The sequence below is a fragment of the Lissotriton vulgaris genome, chromosome 7 (assembly GCF_964263255.1).
Source record: "Lissotriton vulgaris chromosome 7, aLisVul1.2, whole genome shotgun sequence".
NCBI classification, from domain to species: Eukaryota; Metazoa; Chordata; class Amphibia; order Caudata; family Salamandridae; genus Lissotriton; species Lissotriton vulgaris.
In genome coordinates, this window is record NC_141695.1 from 1,244,604,902 (window position 1) to 1,244,622,370 (window position 17,469).

At 48.0% G+C, this 17,469-nt stretch overlaps 1 protein-coding gene across 1 annotated transcript in view; it reads left to right on the forward strand.

The window, feature by feature from the left end:
* FAF2 (Fas associated factor family member 2) overlaps nt 1–17,469 on the forward strand; it is a 204,330-nt gene that overhangs the window by 84,667 nt on the left and 102,194 nt on the right. The window contains exons 5-7 of the mRNA XM_086931758.1: nt 5,464–5,602; nt 6,136–6,221; nt 6,306–6,397. Coding sequence (XP_086787884.1) covers nt 5,464–5,602; nt 6,136–6,221; nt 6,306–6,397 — 317 coding nt within the window. The remainder of the gene's footprint in view (nt 1–5,463; nt 5,603–6,135; nt 6,222–6,305; nt 6,398–17,469) is intronic.

A 17,469-nucleotide genomic window follows, 5' to 3' on the forward strand; every position in this document is an offset into this window, starting at 1 on the left:
TTATTTTTGTTTCCGTTTTTAAAACCTAAATAAAAGGCATTGCCATTTACAGTGCCAGTACCTTAAACTCAGTTAAACGCGAGACCTATTGCATTGCAAATGCTTGTTGTCATATGGCTCAGGGAGGCGAGCTGCACAGCCTGCCTCCTTTTTTAAAAGGTACTAAGGCCATGGAGGTCCCAGGGGCCTCTTAGAGGTTCAGGGAGGTTGGCTTTTAGCTCCCCGCCCTAAATAAAAACAGGGGGATTTAAAAAACAAGCGTGGTAGATTGTTGTTTTTTTAATCAAATTTTTTATTATTATTTTTTTGCTGCGGATTTAGTGATCCGTAATTTTGCTGTGCAATGAGATAAAAAATGTTTGTGGCAACAGGGGTAGGGGGGGGGTTCATTGTTTTAATTAAATAAAAAAAAAACTTTTTTAGAACTTTGGATTGAGTCCTAGGATGGCCACCACAACTTGCTAATTGAGGTGGTGGCATTCAATCAGATCTCCTCAGGAGATCTTTGGTGTCTGTGGAGGATCTGCATCCCTAGATATGCAAAGTTTGTGAGCATTAATTGCTCAAAAACTACTGAACGGATGTACACCAAATCAAACGAGCATTGGAAATGCAATAGGTCTCGCATTAGGAAAGTTTGAGCTATTGGTATTGTAAATGACACTTTTTTTTATTTATGTGTTGGTTTTGAAAGTAGCAAAATTAATAGCTTTGTCAGTTACAATGTCAATAGTTTTAACTTTTGCAAATGTGACACCTATAGCATTTGTAATGCAATGTGTGTTGTATTTACGTGACTTAGATGTATTGATATTACAAATAACAATGGCTTTTAATTTTGTAAATAATTAATACTTAAATAAAAGCTATTGTAATTTATAATGGCAATAGCTTAAACGTTTGCAAATAACTTTTGTGAAGATTATGTTCAGTGTATTTTATTGTGACGACAATCCAAGAACATTGCATTGCACCTACACACACAGAGCCACACACATGTAGATGTGGTGGATCTGGGGATATGGTGGTGGTGGATGTGGTGGTGGTGGTGGTGGTGGTGGTGGTGGATGTGGTGGTGATGGTGGTGGATGCGGTGGATGTGGATGCGGTGGATGTGGATGCGGTGGATGTGGTGGTGGATGTCATGGTGGATGTGGAGGTGATGGTGGATGTGGTGGTGGATGTGGTGGATGCAGTGGATGTGGTGGTGGTGGATGCGGTGGTGGTGGTGGATGCAGTGGTGGTGGTGTATGGGGTGTTGGTGGTGGTGGATGCAGTGGTGGTGGTGGATGGGGTGGTGGATGTAGTGGTGGTGGGTGTGGTGGTGGTGGATGCAGTGGATGTGGTGCTGGTGGTGGTGGTGGATGCAGTGGTGGATGGGGTGTTGGTGGTGGATGGGGTGTTGGTGGTGGATGGGGTGTTGGTGGTGGTTGGGGTGGTGGTGGATAGGGTGGTGGATGTGGTGGTGGTGGATGCAGTGGATGTGGTGGTGGTGGATGCGGTGGTGGTGGTGGATGCAGTGGTGGTGGTGGATGGGGTGTTGGTGGTGGTGGATGCAGTGGTGGTGGTGGATGGGGTGGTGGTGGTGGATGGGGTGGTGGATGTAGTGGTGGTGGGTGTAGTGGATGTGGTGGTGGTGGGTGTGGTGGATGTGGTGGTGGTGGATGTGGTGGTATATGTGGTGGTGGTGGATGCGGTGGTATATGCGGTGGTGGTGGTGGATGCGGTGGTGGTGGTGGATGCGGTGGTGGTGGTGGATGTGGTGGTGGATGTGGTGGTGGTGGGTGTGGTGGTGGATGTGGTGGTGGTGGTGGATGTGGTGGTGGTGGTGGATGTGGTGGATGTGGATGTGGTGGATGTGGATGTGGATGCGGTGGATGTGGATGTGGTGGATGTCATGGTGGATGTGGAGGTGATGGTGGATGTGCTGGTGGATGTGGTGGTGGTGGTGGTGGAGGTCTATACAACAAAGAATGTACATACTAGATACGGTGAGGCACCAGGTGATCTGGCAAAACTCATTTTTATCACGTACATAGCTCTTCACTTACCTGGATCTGTGGTGGCTGTGTCCAGACCATCGATGCCAGACTCTGTTGCTGTCTGAGGGCTGATAAGAGCACACACGGCCTGCTCCCTTGGGGTCAGCCTCTCATGGTTCCCAAGACCACCTCCTGGAAATGCAGCAGCAAGTTGGATTCGCAGAACCTTGTCCCTGATTCGGCGCTTCTCGTCCTGCCACCTTTTTTTGATATCCGTAACAGTGCGGCGCTCAACACCCATGGCATTGACCTGGTCTGTCACCTGCTGCCACATGGCCTGCTTGGCCCTAACGTTTAAATTATGTCCTTGGTTGTTGTGTAGCGCTGGATAGTGCTCCATCACGTAGCGAATTAGGATATCCGCTTCGGTTTCTGTAAAATTTCGTTTTCGTTTTTGCATTCTGTAAGGTGGATTCACACTTCTGTCGACATCCATGTTGTTCGGATAGTGTCGTACCAGATGAAGTGGTAGGTGGCTGGACCTCATTGTCTTTTTTGGCATGGAAATCATTGTCCACTGGTTTGTGGTTAATCCAGCAGTATGTGTTCTGAAAGCAGACTAAAATGTCAGCTAGCCACACTTGATAACCGTACTTTATACATGTGCTATATAAGTGATTTTTGGTAGCTTGTGTACTTAGTGGCACACATGCACATGTAGTTGCATTTTACTCCCTCTTACGGATGTATTTTAGGACTTGTGTCTTTATGCACAGCTCAGAGACTCACGTTAAGTCCATGGGTGTATACAACCTCAGCTTGTGATAGATGGGATTCCATTTATGATTTGTCAGGCGTGAAACACCCTTAGAAACATATACATCCACTGGGTCATGCTAGGAATGAAACACCCTTTAAGCCTAGCTGAGCTTCATTTTGCCATTTGGGCTTGCCAGATGTGGACCTACATGCAAGCTTATAGATCCAGAGGACCTGGCCAGGTGTGAGCCTCCATTAAAGTCTATGGGTCCACTCAGGCGGCCAGAAGCGGGACTTACTTCTTGAGGACGAGGCAGGCATCCAATCGGTAAGGCTTCTGATACCTATATTGAAATAATTACAGTGATACCCGAGCAGGAACTTTTGGAGTATCTCTTTAAAGACCGCCGATTTCCGGTTACTCCAAAGGCATCGAGTACACCAGACCAACAAAGACGGTGCGCATGGGCAGGGCGCTCCGCCGCTGCACAGGCAGAGCCAGGCTAGACTGCGAGGGGCCGTCTGCTCTCATACCGTGAAAAAGCAGAATCCATCTTTACACGTTTATAATTCTTTGGCGCACTGCGCAGTAAAATTCAGGACGAGAAAAAGCATGAATGTTTTTTAATATCATAATAACGTTTGAGTTCATCATTTTGTACAAAATCAAAAAAATATTTTTTAAGACATGCTCTGCAAATATATGCGAACATTACTCAATACAATATTTTATTATTGAAATACTTAAAATCAAACTTGGTATTTTATTATGGCAACAAAAGTACATGCGTGCTCTTCTCGCGAGATTTGCCGCTGTGTGCCCTTGCAGCGTTGAAGATGGGGTACTGGGATGCCGAGGACGGGACAGACTGTTTGCTGAAGACATGGATCCCCACCAAGCTTGGGGCTGCCATTGGTGAGGGCAATGGTTCTGCCAGAATCCTCGAAATTCAAAATTGTGGGGGTTGTGTGATTTTGGGAGTAGGTGGTAGATGTGGCTCCAGTCTGGATGAGGGGCAGTGCGGTACATTGGTGACTTGGTGACATTTAGGGGCGGGCAAAGCTGATGGAGGACTTCATTAGTTAAATTGTAATGCAGACGGGGGTGGTGAGTGCCCAGTTCTAGTTACAGCTATAAAACCAGAGATTTAATGACAGAAAAGGTATTGAGACATCCGGGCAAGGACAGGGTGGCTTGGCACTAAAAGCCCAAGAATGAGCAGAGCCCCTGAAGAGAGCTCAAAATAAATACAGTGTAAAAACAAGAGAAACACCGAGCACGGCGTCAGTGTTGGCATTGCTGGGGGGTAGGGGGGAAGTGGGGATTTAAAAAAAAATGCGACACGGCGGGCAGGGGAGGGGGCGGAGCGGGGAGAGGGAACAGACGGAGGGAAGGCAGATAAGGGGAGGGGGGAGGAGAAATGCGACACGGCGGGTAGGGGAGGGGGCGGAGCGGGGAGAGGGAACAGACGAAGGGACGGCAGATAAGGGGAGGGGGGAGGAGAAATGCGACACGGCGGGCAGGGGAGGGGGCGGAGCGGGGGCCTGGAGGAGTGCGGCTGAGGGAACTGATGTGCACGCGCTTTTAAGCTCAATGCGCATGCGCATTGAGCTTAAAAGTCACGGGCACTGCAAGGAATCGCCACGATTCCTTGCAAGTCAGTTAAAGAGTGGTTAAGCACCCATAGTCTCGCAAGCTCGATGCGCATGCGCATCGACAGGCGAGACCTAAAAAGCAGTCTTTCTTGACCAAGATCTAACTTTCTGCCAAATTTGGTGTAAATCTTATAGCTGTCTCTGAAGGTAATATGAAAAAAATGAATGTGTAACCTCGTTTTGCGCCCCTCCTTTTTTCTCGCCCTGAATGAGGTAAACCCCAAAATTTTCCATGTGCAAGTTAGTCAAAAAGCAGCACTTTTTGGGAAATTTTCATGGAGACGCCAAAGTTATAAGCATCACAAAAAATGCTTTGCATTACAAATGCATTCCTAACTATAACTACCCATTGTTGACCGCCACTGGATGATACATGCGTGTGTTTGTGTGTGTTTGTGTGTGTTTGTGTGTGTTTGTGTGTGTTTGTGTGTGTTTGTGTGTGTTTGTGTGTGTTTGTGTGTGTTTGTGTGTGTGTGTGTGTTCGTTCCCTCAAAGTAATGATAGAGCTCCTGTTCCCATATTCGCTACATCACGCACAAAAGGGCACAGCACCACCAAGGAGGTAATTTTTAAAAATCCATAATTTATTTCATCGAAAGAAAAGCACAAATATATATATATATATATATATATATATATATATATTAATTAAAAGACTTGCAAAAAAAAGGTTAAAGTAACATTATAGTTAGGTGAATTTGGCAGTGCCATTAACGTTTTGAACAAAAAAATCACAGAAATTCACCAATTCTAGTTAGCAGCGCTTACTAGAACTTGCGCCCCCGCCATGCATTGCTTATGACTTCACATATGATACCACTCCTGACATGATCTATGAGATCACTTATAGCATCATCCAGCTTCTTTTCTACACATTGCTCTATGTCTTTAGACCTTACCTTCCAAACTCCAACCCCTTTCTAATTCGTCATCAGACTGCCAGGTGATATTGTTGAAGAAAATATTACATTCTCTTTTGTCATTTATAGTTGCTTTGCTGATCTAGGATTCTTCTTACCGAATAGATACATTGATTGGTGATGTTGCTCTTTATGTGTATTCCCAGGTTTGCTTTCAGGTTCATTCGGCCAGACCCTCGAAGCAGAGTAACCGACCCTGTTGGGGACATTGTCTCCTTCATTCAGGCCTTTGAAGAAAATTATGGGAGGACGCACCCAGTCTTCTACCAGGGAACCTATAGCCAGGTCAGTGTCTTGGGGAAAAACGCCAGACTCCCCTGGTATCGAAGCCATGTTCTTCCCAGAGATGTACAGACCGGTTAGGTTATCTCTATATGGGGACATCCTGGATTTAGGGGAGCACACACCACTTTTAATGAGAAAACCAGTATGCATGCTGGTCCCCCTAGAAATTGGTGATGTGGTAATGGGTTGTTTGTTGGGGTATGGATCTCTGGGATATTAGTTCATTCCTAGTTTGCAGTGTTTAGAATATTCATTCATCCTGTATGAATGTGATATTCAACTAAAGAATTGCAATGTAAGTTAAGACCTTGCTGTTAGGAGGTTGTTGCTGCATCATGTTGTGCAGTAGGAGGGCTGTAATGCTCTTTACTATGTGGTGGACTTGAGTGCTGTTCCTTTTTTTCTGTAAAACTGTTGCAGTTCAGGGGGGAGCAGCTTCGGAGGATTAAAAGAGAGAAGTTTGGACCAGGAGTCTCTTCTTGCATAGGTCTGGCCATTTCTAAGGCTACCTCAACGTATTTTGTATTTAACAGGCCCTCAATGATGCCAAGCGTGAGCTGCGTTTTCTGCTGGTATACCTTCATGGGGATGAGCACCAGGATACTGATGAGTTTTGTCGGTAGGTTGAGTATGGATTCACCCATCCTTGCAGCTGTCATTAGCTGATCTTTGCTGTTCTTGATTATTATCTTTCCCTCTGCAGTACCACGCTGTGCTCACCAGAGGTCATACAGTTCATCAACACCAGAATGCTGTTCTGGGCCTGCTCGACAAGCAAACCTGAGGGATATAGAGGTGAGTGAGGCTTTCACCTCCTTTGTTCACACACCATTTTTGGAGGTGTCAGTATGTTCTTAACAGATAACCAGTTCACGGTTTGGGTACATTAGGGGGCTGGTGTTTGAGATTCGTACTTATTCAGTGTTTTTAGTGGTTTACGTAGGTTTTAAATCTGAACAGTTCAAACTGGAATGCAGTATGCACAATGGCACTTAAGGGTGGTGAGAGCCCCACGTTAACATAACTTTTATGATTGTGCTCAAGCACAACTATGTATATTAACCTGAAACAACCCTAATCATCTTTTTGAGATGGAGAGTTTATCATCATCATTATGTCTGAACACTGTGTTGGACTTCTTTTTATACTCAGTAGAGCTAATAATCTGATATTGTCCCTTGCACATTCACAGTGTATTCGAGCTGCAATGGGAAGATAAATGCATACAAAATAACTTAGTGGGAAGGGCTAGAGGAGGGGGGACCTCCGGCCTTTAAAAGGCCAGTAGTGCTTGAGAAAATTCAGTGACATATAAAGGTGATTGTGCCCGCGACTGCCACTTTATCAGCATTGGTAAAGAGAAGTGATTGTGACATGGATGTAGGGTTGTGACTAGAATTGATGGACCGCAATAGAAGTGGTATAGATGTCGAGGTGTGCAGCAGACAGATAAGTTGGGTCTGATGTGCAGTTATTGGTAGGAGAAGAGAAGTTAAATGATGGGATGGTTCGAGAAAAGAGAGAGAGTTAAAGTGAGCAAGGATAGTTGAAGGGATCAATGGCTGGAGAGGTTAGGAGTGTTTGTCGACCTGAGTAATGACTGGTGTGGACACTGACGGGAGAGGTTGAGTGGTGGGAACTGACTAGAGAGGTGAACACGACACTAAGGAGAAAGGGGCAGTGAGTGTCGAGGTGGGCACTAATGAGAGACTGGCACCGATAGTGGAGGCAGACCCTCACATGAAAATGGGACGCTGATAGGAGACTGGGCCAATGCCGGAGCTGGGTACTTCAAGGAAGAAGGAACTGTGATGGAAGAGGTACACAGTAACAGGAGCTATAGACTGCATTGGGAAACTTGAGCATTAAAGTGAGATCTGGGGTGTGATGTGGACAAGGAATTGTGGGGTACTTTTGCTTACTTTCTCTTATTATTTGTAATGGTTCTTCTCTGAGCACTCTTTCTTCTCTCTAAACACAATTGCTGTTTCATTGTCAATTTCCTCGTTGGTAACTTGATAATAGAAGCATTCCTGTGTAAAATGGCTCACTAAAAGTAATTGCACTTATCAATTGTACAATCAATTTGTGCTACACGTTGGATTCAGTATTTTCTCCATTGCTCCAGTTCATTAATCCCACCATTATACGTGTATGATGTTATTGAAAGCACTTTTTTGGATTCAAGATTTATCAGTCTTCTCCCTCGCTTTGAGACTGTTGTTGCTTAATGTTTTAATTTCTTCTGAATTTAATTCTGCTTTTTGGCAATACTTTTTTTGAGGTTGTTTTATATTGTATAAACTACATTTAACCCGTCAAGCTAGAAATTACATCTGTAGGAAAGTACTCCTTTTGGCATGGTTACCCCTCATGTTTTGCCTGACTCTGAATGCAACTCGACTCAGTGTGCACCGGGTCCCTGCTAATCGGTTTCCCAGCGCTTGTGTTCTTTCCCAGAACTTCTTTGTTTCCACAATTGCCACACCTCTGACCCTCATACACATTCCTTGTGAAAGGCACCAGTGGTACTAAGGGTATTATGACCAGAGAAGGATCTCTATGGGCTGCAGCATGTATTATGCCACCCTAGGAGACCCATCACCAAACACATGCACATTGCCACAGCTGCCTGCATGTTTTCGTGCAGCTAAAAGTGAAGAGTCGACCTGGCAGAACTGCAAGAAGGATAGGTAATTCACCCCTACAGCACGCCTTACAGCCCTAAAGGCAGGGGGCACTAGACTTTTTGTGAGGGCATAACTGCATGAGCAGATATGCCCCTATAGTGTCTAATTTGATCCTAGTGATTCTGGCTCACTCTTGGATCTCGGTGAGTATGGGTCGGAGGCTTCTAGGGCTCATAGCCTTGTGCATTCTTGTCTCGTATGCCAACTGGCACATGTGGCGTCTACCATGGAACCTTAAGTGCTAGTGGGCCCAACATCATGGGATGTCTCTGTGGCTTCATTAATATTTCTTACAGGAGATTTTGTTATGGCAGAACATCACCTATGTGACGTGCCACTCTCCCTTCCCCACGCAAATGTCAGTTTTCACCGCATTGCTGCTGGGGGAGGGTCATATGGGAGAGGAGGACATTGTAGTCCCTCTATCTCCAGTGGAGTGCCAGCTCCATATTCATATCATCCGGATCTTCATGCAATGTGGAACCCTGGAAGTCTTTATGCTGACAATCAGAATGGGGCTAGTGCAGTCCTCCTGGACAAAACAGCTGCCATATGATGCTGCAACAAGCAGGGTGGTGTGAGGTCCTGGATCCTCTGCTAGACCGTGTGCCTTTGGATATTGCTGGACCAGCAGTGTATCCTTTTGGTGGCCGACAATCAGGCACCGTCCCAGAGTGCTGGTGTGCCATCTAGGTGTCAGCTGGCGGACCATGAGAGTTGTCTCCACCTCGAGATGGTAGAGTGCATGTTCGAGCAGAGGGACATTCCCTAGTTAGATTTGTTCGCCTTTGACGGACATGCACCAGCAGAACTACTGAGCACTGTAGTTTCCCCTGGAAAATCACTGGGAGATGCAGTCAGTCTCTGATTGGACATATGTCTTCTGTTCGCATTCCCACTATTACCACTTCTGCCTCAAGTTGTGAAAAATGTCAGGTCAGACCAGCCCTAATTTACGTTGATAGCCTTGAATTGGGTAAGAGGGAGTGATGCTCAGATCTTTTGACAGTAAAATGCAGGTGCTGTTGGTGCACCCTCCATAACGATTTTCTTCAAAGACTATATGGTGCTGAGGACTCTAGTTACATTTATTCTAAAGGTGGTATCACCCACACATGTTGGTCCATCAAACCCTTTTTCTCTCTGCCATATCCCTCAAAAGAAGAGTGGAGAGTGGCCTGACCTGAAAAGAGGCTTGAGCTTTTACATTAAGTGCACTAGAGAACACTGTAAGGATCAACTTTTTTGGGGTTTCACTACTACCAAGGATTGCTAAACATAACATAAGAGAAAGGTTTGGAGTAGATTGTCCTCTATATAAAAATGTGACATATTGTTGAAGAGCCTGCTTGAAGGTCTGCAGTTCCTTTCCACCAAAGGGAGGTGGCTACAGGGGTGCTGGCAAGTGTGTGCCAGTTGTTGACTGCTAGTCTGCAATGTGGGCATCTGTGCAAACGTTCACCAAGCACAACTGCCTTGACCGCCTGTTCCTGAGAGAGGGCTATTTCACAAGCTCGGCTCTGCTTGATTTTAAGGTTTTGCCTGAGACTATGTGTAGGAAGCTGGGTTTCTGTTGCAGTAACCCCCCCCCCCCCCCCCCCCCCCCACACACACACACACACACTTTTTACCAGGCTACTGATGCACTCTGACTTGATGAGCCCTGGGTCCCTGCCAATCAGGTATCTGAAAGAGACACGTTAGTGATAGATTCCTTACCTTAGAATATCCCCAGGCGTCAGACTGGAGCTGGAAATTTTTTGCGTAGCAGTACCCTTGCGCGTCGGTAGGCGTCGTCTGCGGCTCCGCGTCCGTCGTGGGCGCCGTGATGAAGTCGTCGGTGTACTTAGACGCCGCCAAAGCGTGCGGACGTCCGTTCTTCTTTTTTCCGCGCCAGCTAGCGCAGATCTGGAAAAAGTTGTACCCAAGTCACTTTTTGACTAACCTTTTGAGATCCTTTTTGATCCATTTTCGAAGTCTATTGACTCCGACGGTGCCGGTAGGGATGCCCGGGTTCAAGCCTCCCCTCTGTCCGGGGGAGTGTAGTGCAGGTGTTAGCGGACAACACCACCGCCAGGTGGTACTGCAACACACAGGGCGGGATGGGGTCGTGGACCCTCTGCCAAGAGGCTCTGCGCCTCTGGCAATGGTTGGAACACCAGGGCGAAAATTGCAAAAAACAGTTGATGGACAGAATGTAGAACAATGTCATACATTCACCCCAGTACAAGGATCTGGGCCTAAATCCATCGTTTTTTTTGCACTCCACACCACCCTGGGCTAGACACTGGCTATACGCAAATCAGCTCTGACCCTGTGCCTCATGGGAACAGTCCAGTCCGAACTACCAAGCCATGTCTTTCCCAGACCGGAATCAAGCATCCAAGGACCGGTTTCTGGCTATCAGCCTGGATAGCTTGACTCCAGTGGTGTGGAGAGCCTGGGACTCACGTCTGAGTATACCCAGCACACTCGGGGTGAAAATTGCAAAAAACACAGTTGATGGACAGAATGTAGAACAATGTCATACATTCACCCCAGTACAAGGATCTGGGCCTAAATCCATAGTTTTTTTGCACTCCACACCACCCTGGGTTAGACACTGGCTATATGCAAAGCAGCTCTGACCCTGTGCCTCATGGGAACAGTCCAGTCCGAACTACCAAGCCATGTCTTTCCCAGACCGGAATCAAGCATCCAAGGACCGGTTTCTGGCTATCAGCCTTCATCAGCCTGGATAGCTTGACTCCAGTGGTGTGGAGAGCCTGGGACTCACGTCTGAGTATACCCAGCACACTCGGGGTGAAAATTGCAAAAAACACAGTTGATGGACAGAATGTAGAACAATGTCATACATTCACCCCAGTACAAGGATCTGGGCCTAAATCCACCGTCAAACTGGAATGGCATGGTGAGCAAAAAAATGATGGATTTAGGCCCAGATCTCTGTACTGGGGAGAATGTATGACATTGTTCTGCATTCTGTCCATCACCTGTTGTATTTGTATTTGTCACCCCGAGTGGGACGGGTATGCTCAGACGTGAGTCCCGTGCTCTCCATGCCACTGGAATCAAGCTATCCAGGCTGAAGAGGGCTGAAAGTCCGAAACCGGTCCTTGGATGCTTGTTTCCAGTCCAGGGAGGACCTGGCTTGGCAGTTCGGGCTGGACTGTTCCCATGGGGCACAGGGTCAAGACTGATTTGCATATGGCTTGGTTCAAACTGGAACGGCATGGTGAGCAAAAAAATGATGGATTTAGGCCCAGATCTCTGTACTGGGGTGAATGTATGACATTGTTCTGCATTCTGTCCATCACCTGTTGTTTTTGTATGGAACACCAGGGCATCACCCTGGTGGTTCATCACCTGGCAGGTTCCCTGAACGCCAGGGCGGACGAACTCAGCCACCGGTGCATGATGGATCACGAATGGCGTCTGAACTCGGACGTGGCGCAAGGTCTCTTTCTGCAGTGGGGAGAGCCTTGGTTAGATCTATTCGCCACCGAAGAGAACGTGCAATGTCATCAGTTCTGCGTGTTGGAATTTCCAAGGCGGCACTCGCTCTGAGACGCTTTTCGTCGCAAGTGGATTTGCGGTCTGTGGTACGCCTTTCCGCCTATACCACTTCTGCCCAGTGTGCTGAAGAAGATAAAGCGCGACCGGGCACAAGTCATCCTTGTGGCTCCGGACTGGGCACGAAGGTACTGGTATCCCGAGCTACTCAGTATGTCAGTCGATGCCCCGGTTCGTCTGCCTCTTCAGGAGGACCTTCTGTCGCAGCAGCAGGGGACGGTCCTCCACCCGAACCTGTCCAGTCTCCACCTCCATGCTTGGAGATTGAGCGGCGACAGTTGAGGCCATTTGACTTGCCTCCTGAAGTCTGTAACATCATTCTGGCAGCCAGGCGTCCCTCCACAAAGTCGGTATACGCCTGCAGGTGGAACAGATTTGTGGCATGGTGCACAGCAAAGGCTGTGGATCCTCTCTCTGCCCCTCTTTCTGAGGTTCTCCTCTTCCTTCTTTCTCTTGCCCAGCAGGGCTCTGCTCTGGGCACTATCAAGGGCTACCTTTCTGCCCTTTCAGCCTTCCTGAGGCTGCCTGACCAGCCATCTTTGTTCAAGTCCCCTATTGTAAATCGATTTCTGAAAGGCATCACACACACGTTTCCACCTGTTCCCTTCGTGATGCCTCAGTGGGACTTGAACCTGGTTCTTACTTTTCTGATGTGCGCTCTGTTTGAGCCACTTCAAAACTGTCCTCTTCACCTTCTTACTCTGAAGACTGCTTTCCTGGTTGCTATCACCTCTGCCAGGAGAGTGAGTGAGCTCCAGGCTTTATCCTCTAAACCTCCTTTCCTCTCTGTTCATCCGGACAAGGTTGTGTTGCGGACGAGACCTTTGTTCCTGCCCAAGGTTGTCACGGTCTTCCACATTGGGCAGTCCATTACCTTGCCCACCTTCTTTCCGCCTCCGCATTCCTCGAAAGAGGAAGAGAGGCTCCACCGTCTGGACCCAAAACGTGCGCTCTCTTTCTATCTGGATCGCACACGCCAGTTCCGGGTGGATGACCAACTTTGTTGGTTACGTGGGCGCTAAGAAGGGAAATGCGGTGCACAAGCGGACCATCTCGCGGTGGATCATCTTGTGTATCCAGGCGTGTTACTCCTTGGCTAAGAAGGAACCCCCTGTTGGGCTGAGGGCTCATTCCACTCGAGCCACGGCGACTACCACTGCCTTGGGCCGAGGAGTGCCCTTGCAGGACATTTGCCAGGCAGCTATGTGGGCCTCGCTGCACACGTTTGCAAGACACTATTGCCTGGACAGCCAAGTCCGGAGGGATGGCTTCTTTGGCCGTTCCGTCCTCCAGGACTTTCTGGTGTGATTATTGGTTCGCAGACCCACCACCGGAGTTGGTATTGCTGGGGTATCTATTCTAAGGTAAGGAATCCATAACTAACATGTCTCTTTCAGATGCACAAGTTACTACTTGTGTAACGATATATCTGTAAGAGACATTAGTTAGTGATAGATTTCTTACCGACCCACCCATCCTCCCCGTTTCTGCGAACCGATATATAGGGTTAAGGTCATCCCCTTTCAGGGCCCTAGTTTCATTGCCACCAGTGTTGGTTTTTAGCATGGCTCTGCGTTTCTGGCGCGGAAAAGCTGTGGCTAAGAACTGACGTCAGCACGCAGAGGCGGCGTCTAAGTACTCCGACGCAAGGGTACTGCTACGCAAAAAAATTCCGGATCCAGTCTGACGCCTGGGGATATTCTAAGGTAAGGAATCTATCACTAACTAATGTCTCTTACAGATATATCGTTACACAAGTAGTAACTTGTGCTTCAGGGCCTGTGTTCTTTCCCCAAAACTGTACCTTGTACCCCCAATTGGCACCTCTCTGGCAACTTCAGTCCCTTGTAAAAGGTACCATGGGCACTTTGGCCAGGGAAGGCATCTATAGGCTGCAGCACTTATTGTGCCACCCTTAGAGGCCCTGTACCTTTACACACACTGTTGCAAAGTCATCCTGTGCCCTGGGCACCCCCTCCCCCCACTTTTTGCTGACTGATACTGGTGGTAACTGACTCTGACTGACCCCGGGCTCTGCCTGACCCGGCCCAGGGCCAATGCTATGCTGAAAGAGACACATTAGAATACAGTTAAAACGCCTACATACACTAGGGTACACAATGGTATGGCGGGGTACCCCTGTGATTGGCATGACCTACCCTATCTGCCCCTAGTATATAATAGGGAAGGGGGATTGAAACTACCCAGAAGTCCCTAGTAGTCAAGGGCATGGCTGTTTAGAGGACAGCAGCTCTTTTTGCACTTGCATGTGTGCACTGCTGAAGCCTGAGGTCCGTTTAAAAGCAGCCCTTGGTGCCAGGACTGCTTTTAAAAAGTAAATTGTGCCCAAACTCGACTTTGGAGGTTGGGGCACCTAAAAATGGATAACCTACAATGTTTTGGCATATTAGGAACCCCCCTGGAGTCCCAGGAGTGGGGGTCAGATATGTATGCTGTACACCCTTATAAAATGATGTTTATATGCCCTACGTTAAGTGAAATTTCACATTTTACTCCCCACATTGTGGTAAAGTGCAGCTCAAATTCGACTTTGATGCTAGGAGCACTGTGGAGGGAGAATCTGCAATATTTCTACAGATTCAGAACCCCTAAAGTCCCCCCTAATTGCACGTGGGGTGGGGTTCCTGTAGATATAAGACTCATACTTATCAAATATGTTTTTGAAAGTCCTAGTGCTGGAAACATGGCCCAAGGCATTTTTCCTATTGCAAATCCCCTGTTACATAGGTAAACATGGTAGGACGCTATTGATTAATAACTCATGATAGGAGAGGGCTAGAAATGCCATTCAAAGACTTCCAAGAATGGTATTATTAAATCCAACAATATCATATTGTTGGATTTCTCCTAAAGTGTACATACAAGAAGTTATAAGACTTTCTTGTTTGTAAGTTCAAATTCAGCCTTCCATTGGTCTGCCCTGATTGGTCAGAGTTAAGTGGATTAGCCAGGCTGCCTTGAAGAGGGTTTAAAGACCCCCTTTGGTTAACCAGCTCTGCTGGCTGGGCAGTGTGCTGTTCCATAGGAATTCCAGGCCAGGAGGAAGTTTCATAAACTATGTTCTTCAAAGAGGAGAGCAGAGAACAGTGTCATTTACAACTCTGAACTTCCCACCTTAGGCAGATGGTAGGATTAAGGAAGGTATGAGGAGATGCAGGGGGGAGAGTCTAAGTAAACTAGACATCATAGGGGTGTGTTTAGGCAGCTCTTACCTCCTTGCTGGAAAATCAGCCATTATGGATTTGGAAGATTTGATGCACTTTGGGACAAAAAAATGCTACACTCTCCATGATGTAGTCCTATGTTGGAGGCATTACCCTGCTCCGATTGGTCAGAAGTGACCTCCTGCTTGACCCACAGTACCAGGAATAAGTATCTGACAGGGGCAGAGCCCTCGATCTGCTGCTTGAAACTTACTGAAGCTAAAATTGCCCTGTTGAGAAGTTTTGCTGTGCAGGACCAATCATAGCTCCTTTGAAGAGGGGCGATTCCATACAGTAAGGGGTAATAAACTGTATCCTCAGGCTAGGTGATGACCGGGGATGCGTGCAAACAATCGGGCTCAGAGGAAGGGGTCATCAAAGAAGAGGTATTCATGCAAGGGATGGTTCCGTGTGGACAATTGACGTAGAGGAAGGGGTTTATCAATAGAGGGGTATTCATGAAAGGAAGGGAGGTGTTGGTCAGGCGCGGGGTGTGATTCCCAGGGACAGAGTCACGCAGAAGGAGAGGTTTTATGACTTGGGCATGTGAGAGCGGGGGCAGCCAGGGTGCGCGGGGGATGCTTGCAGGGTCAGGGGAGTGCGCTGGCGATCGATCGTGAACAGGGAGACCATGGTACCTAAAATGGCTGCCGCGCATATCCGTAGGAATGGACAAGATGGCGCAGATGATGTTCAGTTCGCAAACTAAAATTCCACAGTCCTCCCTTTTAACATATCTCGCCAACTTGTCAATTTGGGTCTATCCCCATAAGGCCACGAATTTCTACCTCATAAAGGGGACTCATGTGCTCAGTTCCGAAGCCCAAAGTCTTAGAGCACATGCAGTTAGAAATTAGTGAACACAAAGGTGGCAAGCATTGAATACCTAGGCAACACCCACACAGTATCACGACTGGTATCAATATAAATGTAAACAACCTCCATCCCCAGTCCTTCAAAGTATCCCAAAACCAGCTTCCAAGTGACCATCCTTCTTGCTCTTGGTGAACCTCTGAGGAAAGTCTGTGGAGGTGCTCAATTGCCTTGTAGACTGAGGGCGAGTTATCTGGTACGTAGGTGCAACAGCTGGATCCGATGATGCGGCATGCCCCCCCACGGTCGGCTAGAACCACATCTAGAACAAGGCGGTTTTGAAGAGCCACCAGGCGGACTGCCTGAAGCTCAGCGGTGTTGGCGAGGATGCTAGCCGTGATGTTGATGGTCGTTTCTACTGCCTGGGTCAGGTGTCGGATGGTGCGGCTGTTTGCCATCGGGCCCCACAGAGGAACAAGTCCCTTCACCGCATCCAGGAACTGTGCTCCGGTGGAGTCGGCTTGTCCAATGTCTCCTGCGCGCTTCTGCCGGTGATGGTTGGCTGGGGCCACATACGTTGGGGGGAGAATGAAGGCGATGTAGCAAGTACCCCCCCAACCTTTCGGGAGCCAAGTGTAAGCTTTGGTGCCACAAACAAAGTACATATTCAGAGAAGCAACAAAGGAAGGGGGATCAATTGAGTCCAATGACCTGGTGATGTGGCAGGAACTGCGACCCACCAGCTGTGTTCCCAGGCCTTCGATGCACACAAGGCCCGTGACATTGATAAGACAGGGCCACAGTCAGAGTGGCAGCGGTTTGTTTCCGTAGGTAGGAGAAGGTAGGTCTAGCTGGATTATGGAGCACCTGCATTTCAACCCGTTCTTTGGCAGGGTTGTCCATATGGAAGGCGGAACCAGAGGTCAAAGGACAAAAGGGAGCAGAAGTCCTTCCGGTTTTGTTCAGCCAGAACCCATAGTAGAAGTGCGCCACTGTTTGACCAGAAGTGGCGTTGTCCTTGTGGCTTTCTTGCAAGAGGATCAACCAGGCAAGGCAGGAGCCGTGAACTGAGAAAGGAGAAGGGATGAAGGGGATGGAGTGTCCGGTGGCATGCGGGAGCAACCCGCAGATCCAGCAGTTGGTGGCGTTGGCAGCAAGGTTGTGCTGGTGCAACAGTTACACGAAGGAATTGTTCCAGAACTCCTTACGCCTTTCTCGGAGCTGAGGCGAAAGGGAGATCAGGTGATGCTCTTTCATGGTGGTTGGCTGTGCAGTGGTCAGCAATATCTGATGAGCGGGTGTGCTTTCCTCCAAGATCCAGAAGGAAGTCATGAGGAGGAGGCAAAGGAGGAAGACAATGAAGAAGGCGATTGTCTTTGATTTGTGCATACTGTCAGTCTTTGGGTTCCTGTAGTGGGTATTTCCGGTTGCTTCCATCATCTTCTTATCTGGCGCTTCCATCATCTTCAAGGTGCTCGGTAGTGGGCAGAACCACAGACTTTGTTTAGCTTCTCTCCGGGTAACCCTTGGTTGTGTTTAGGCCACCGTTCTGAGATTTAACTTAGTC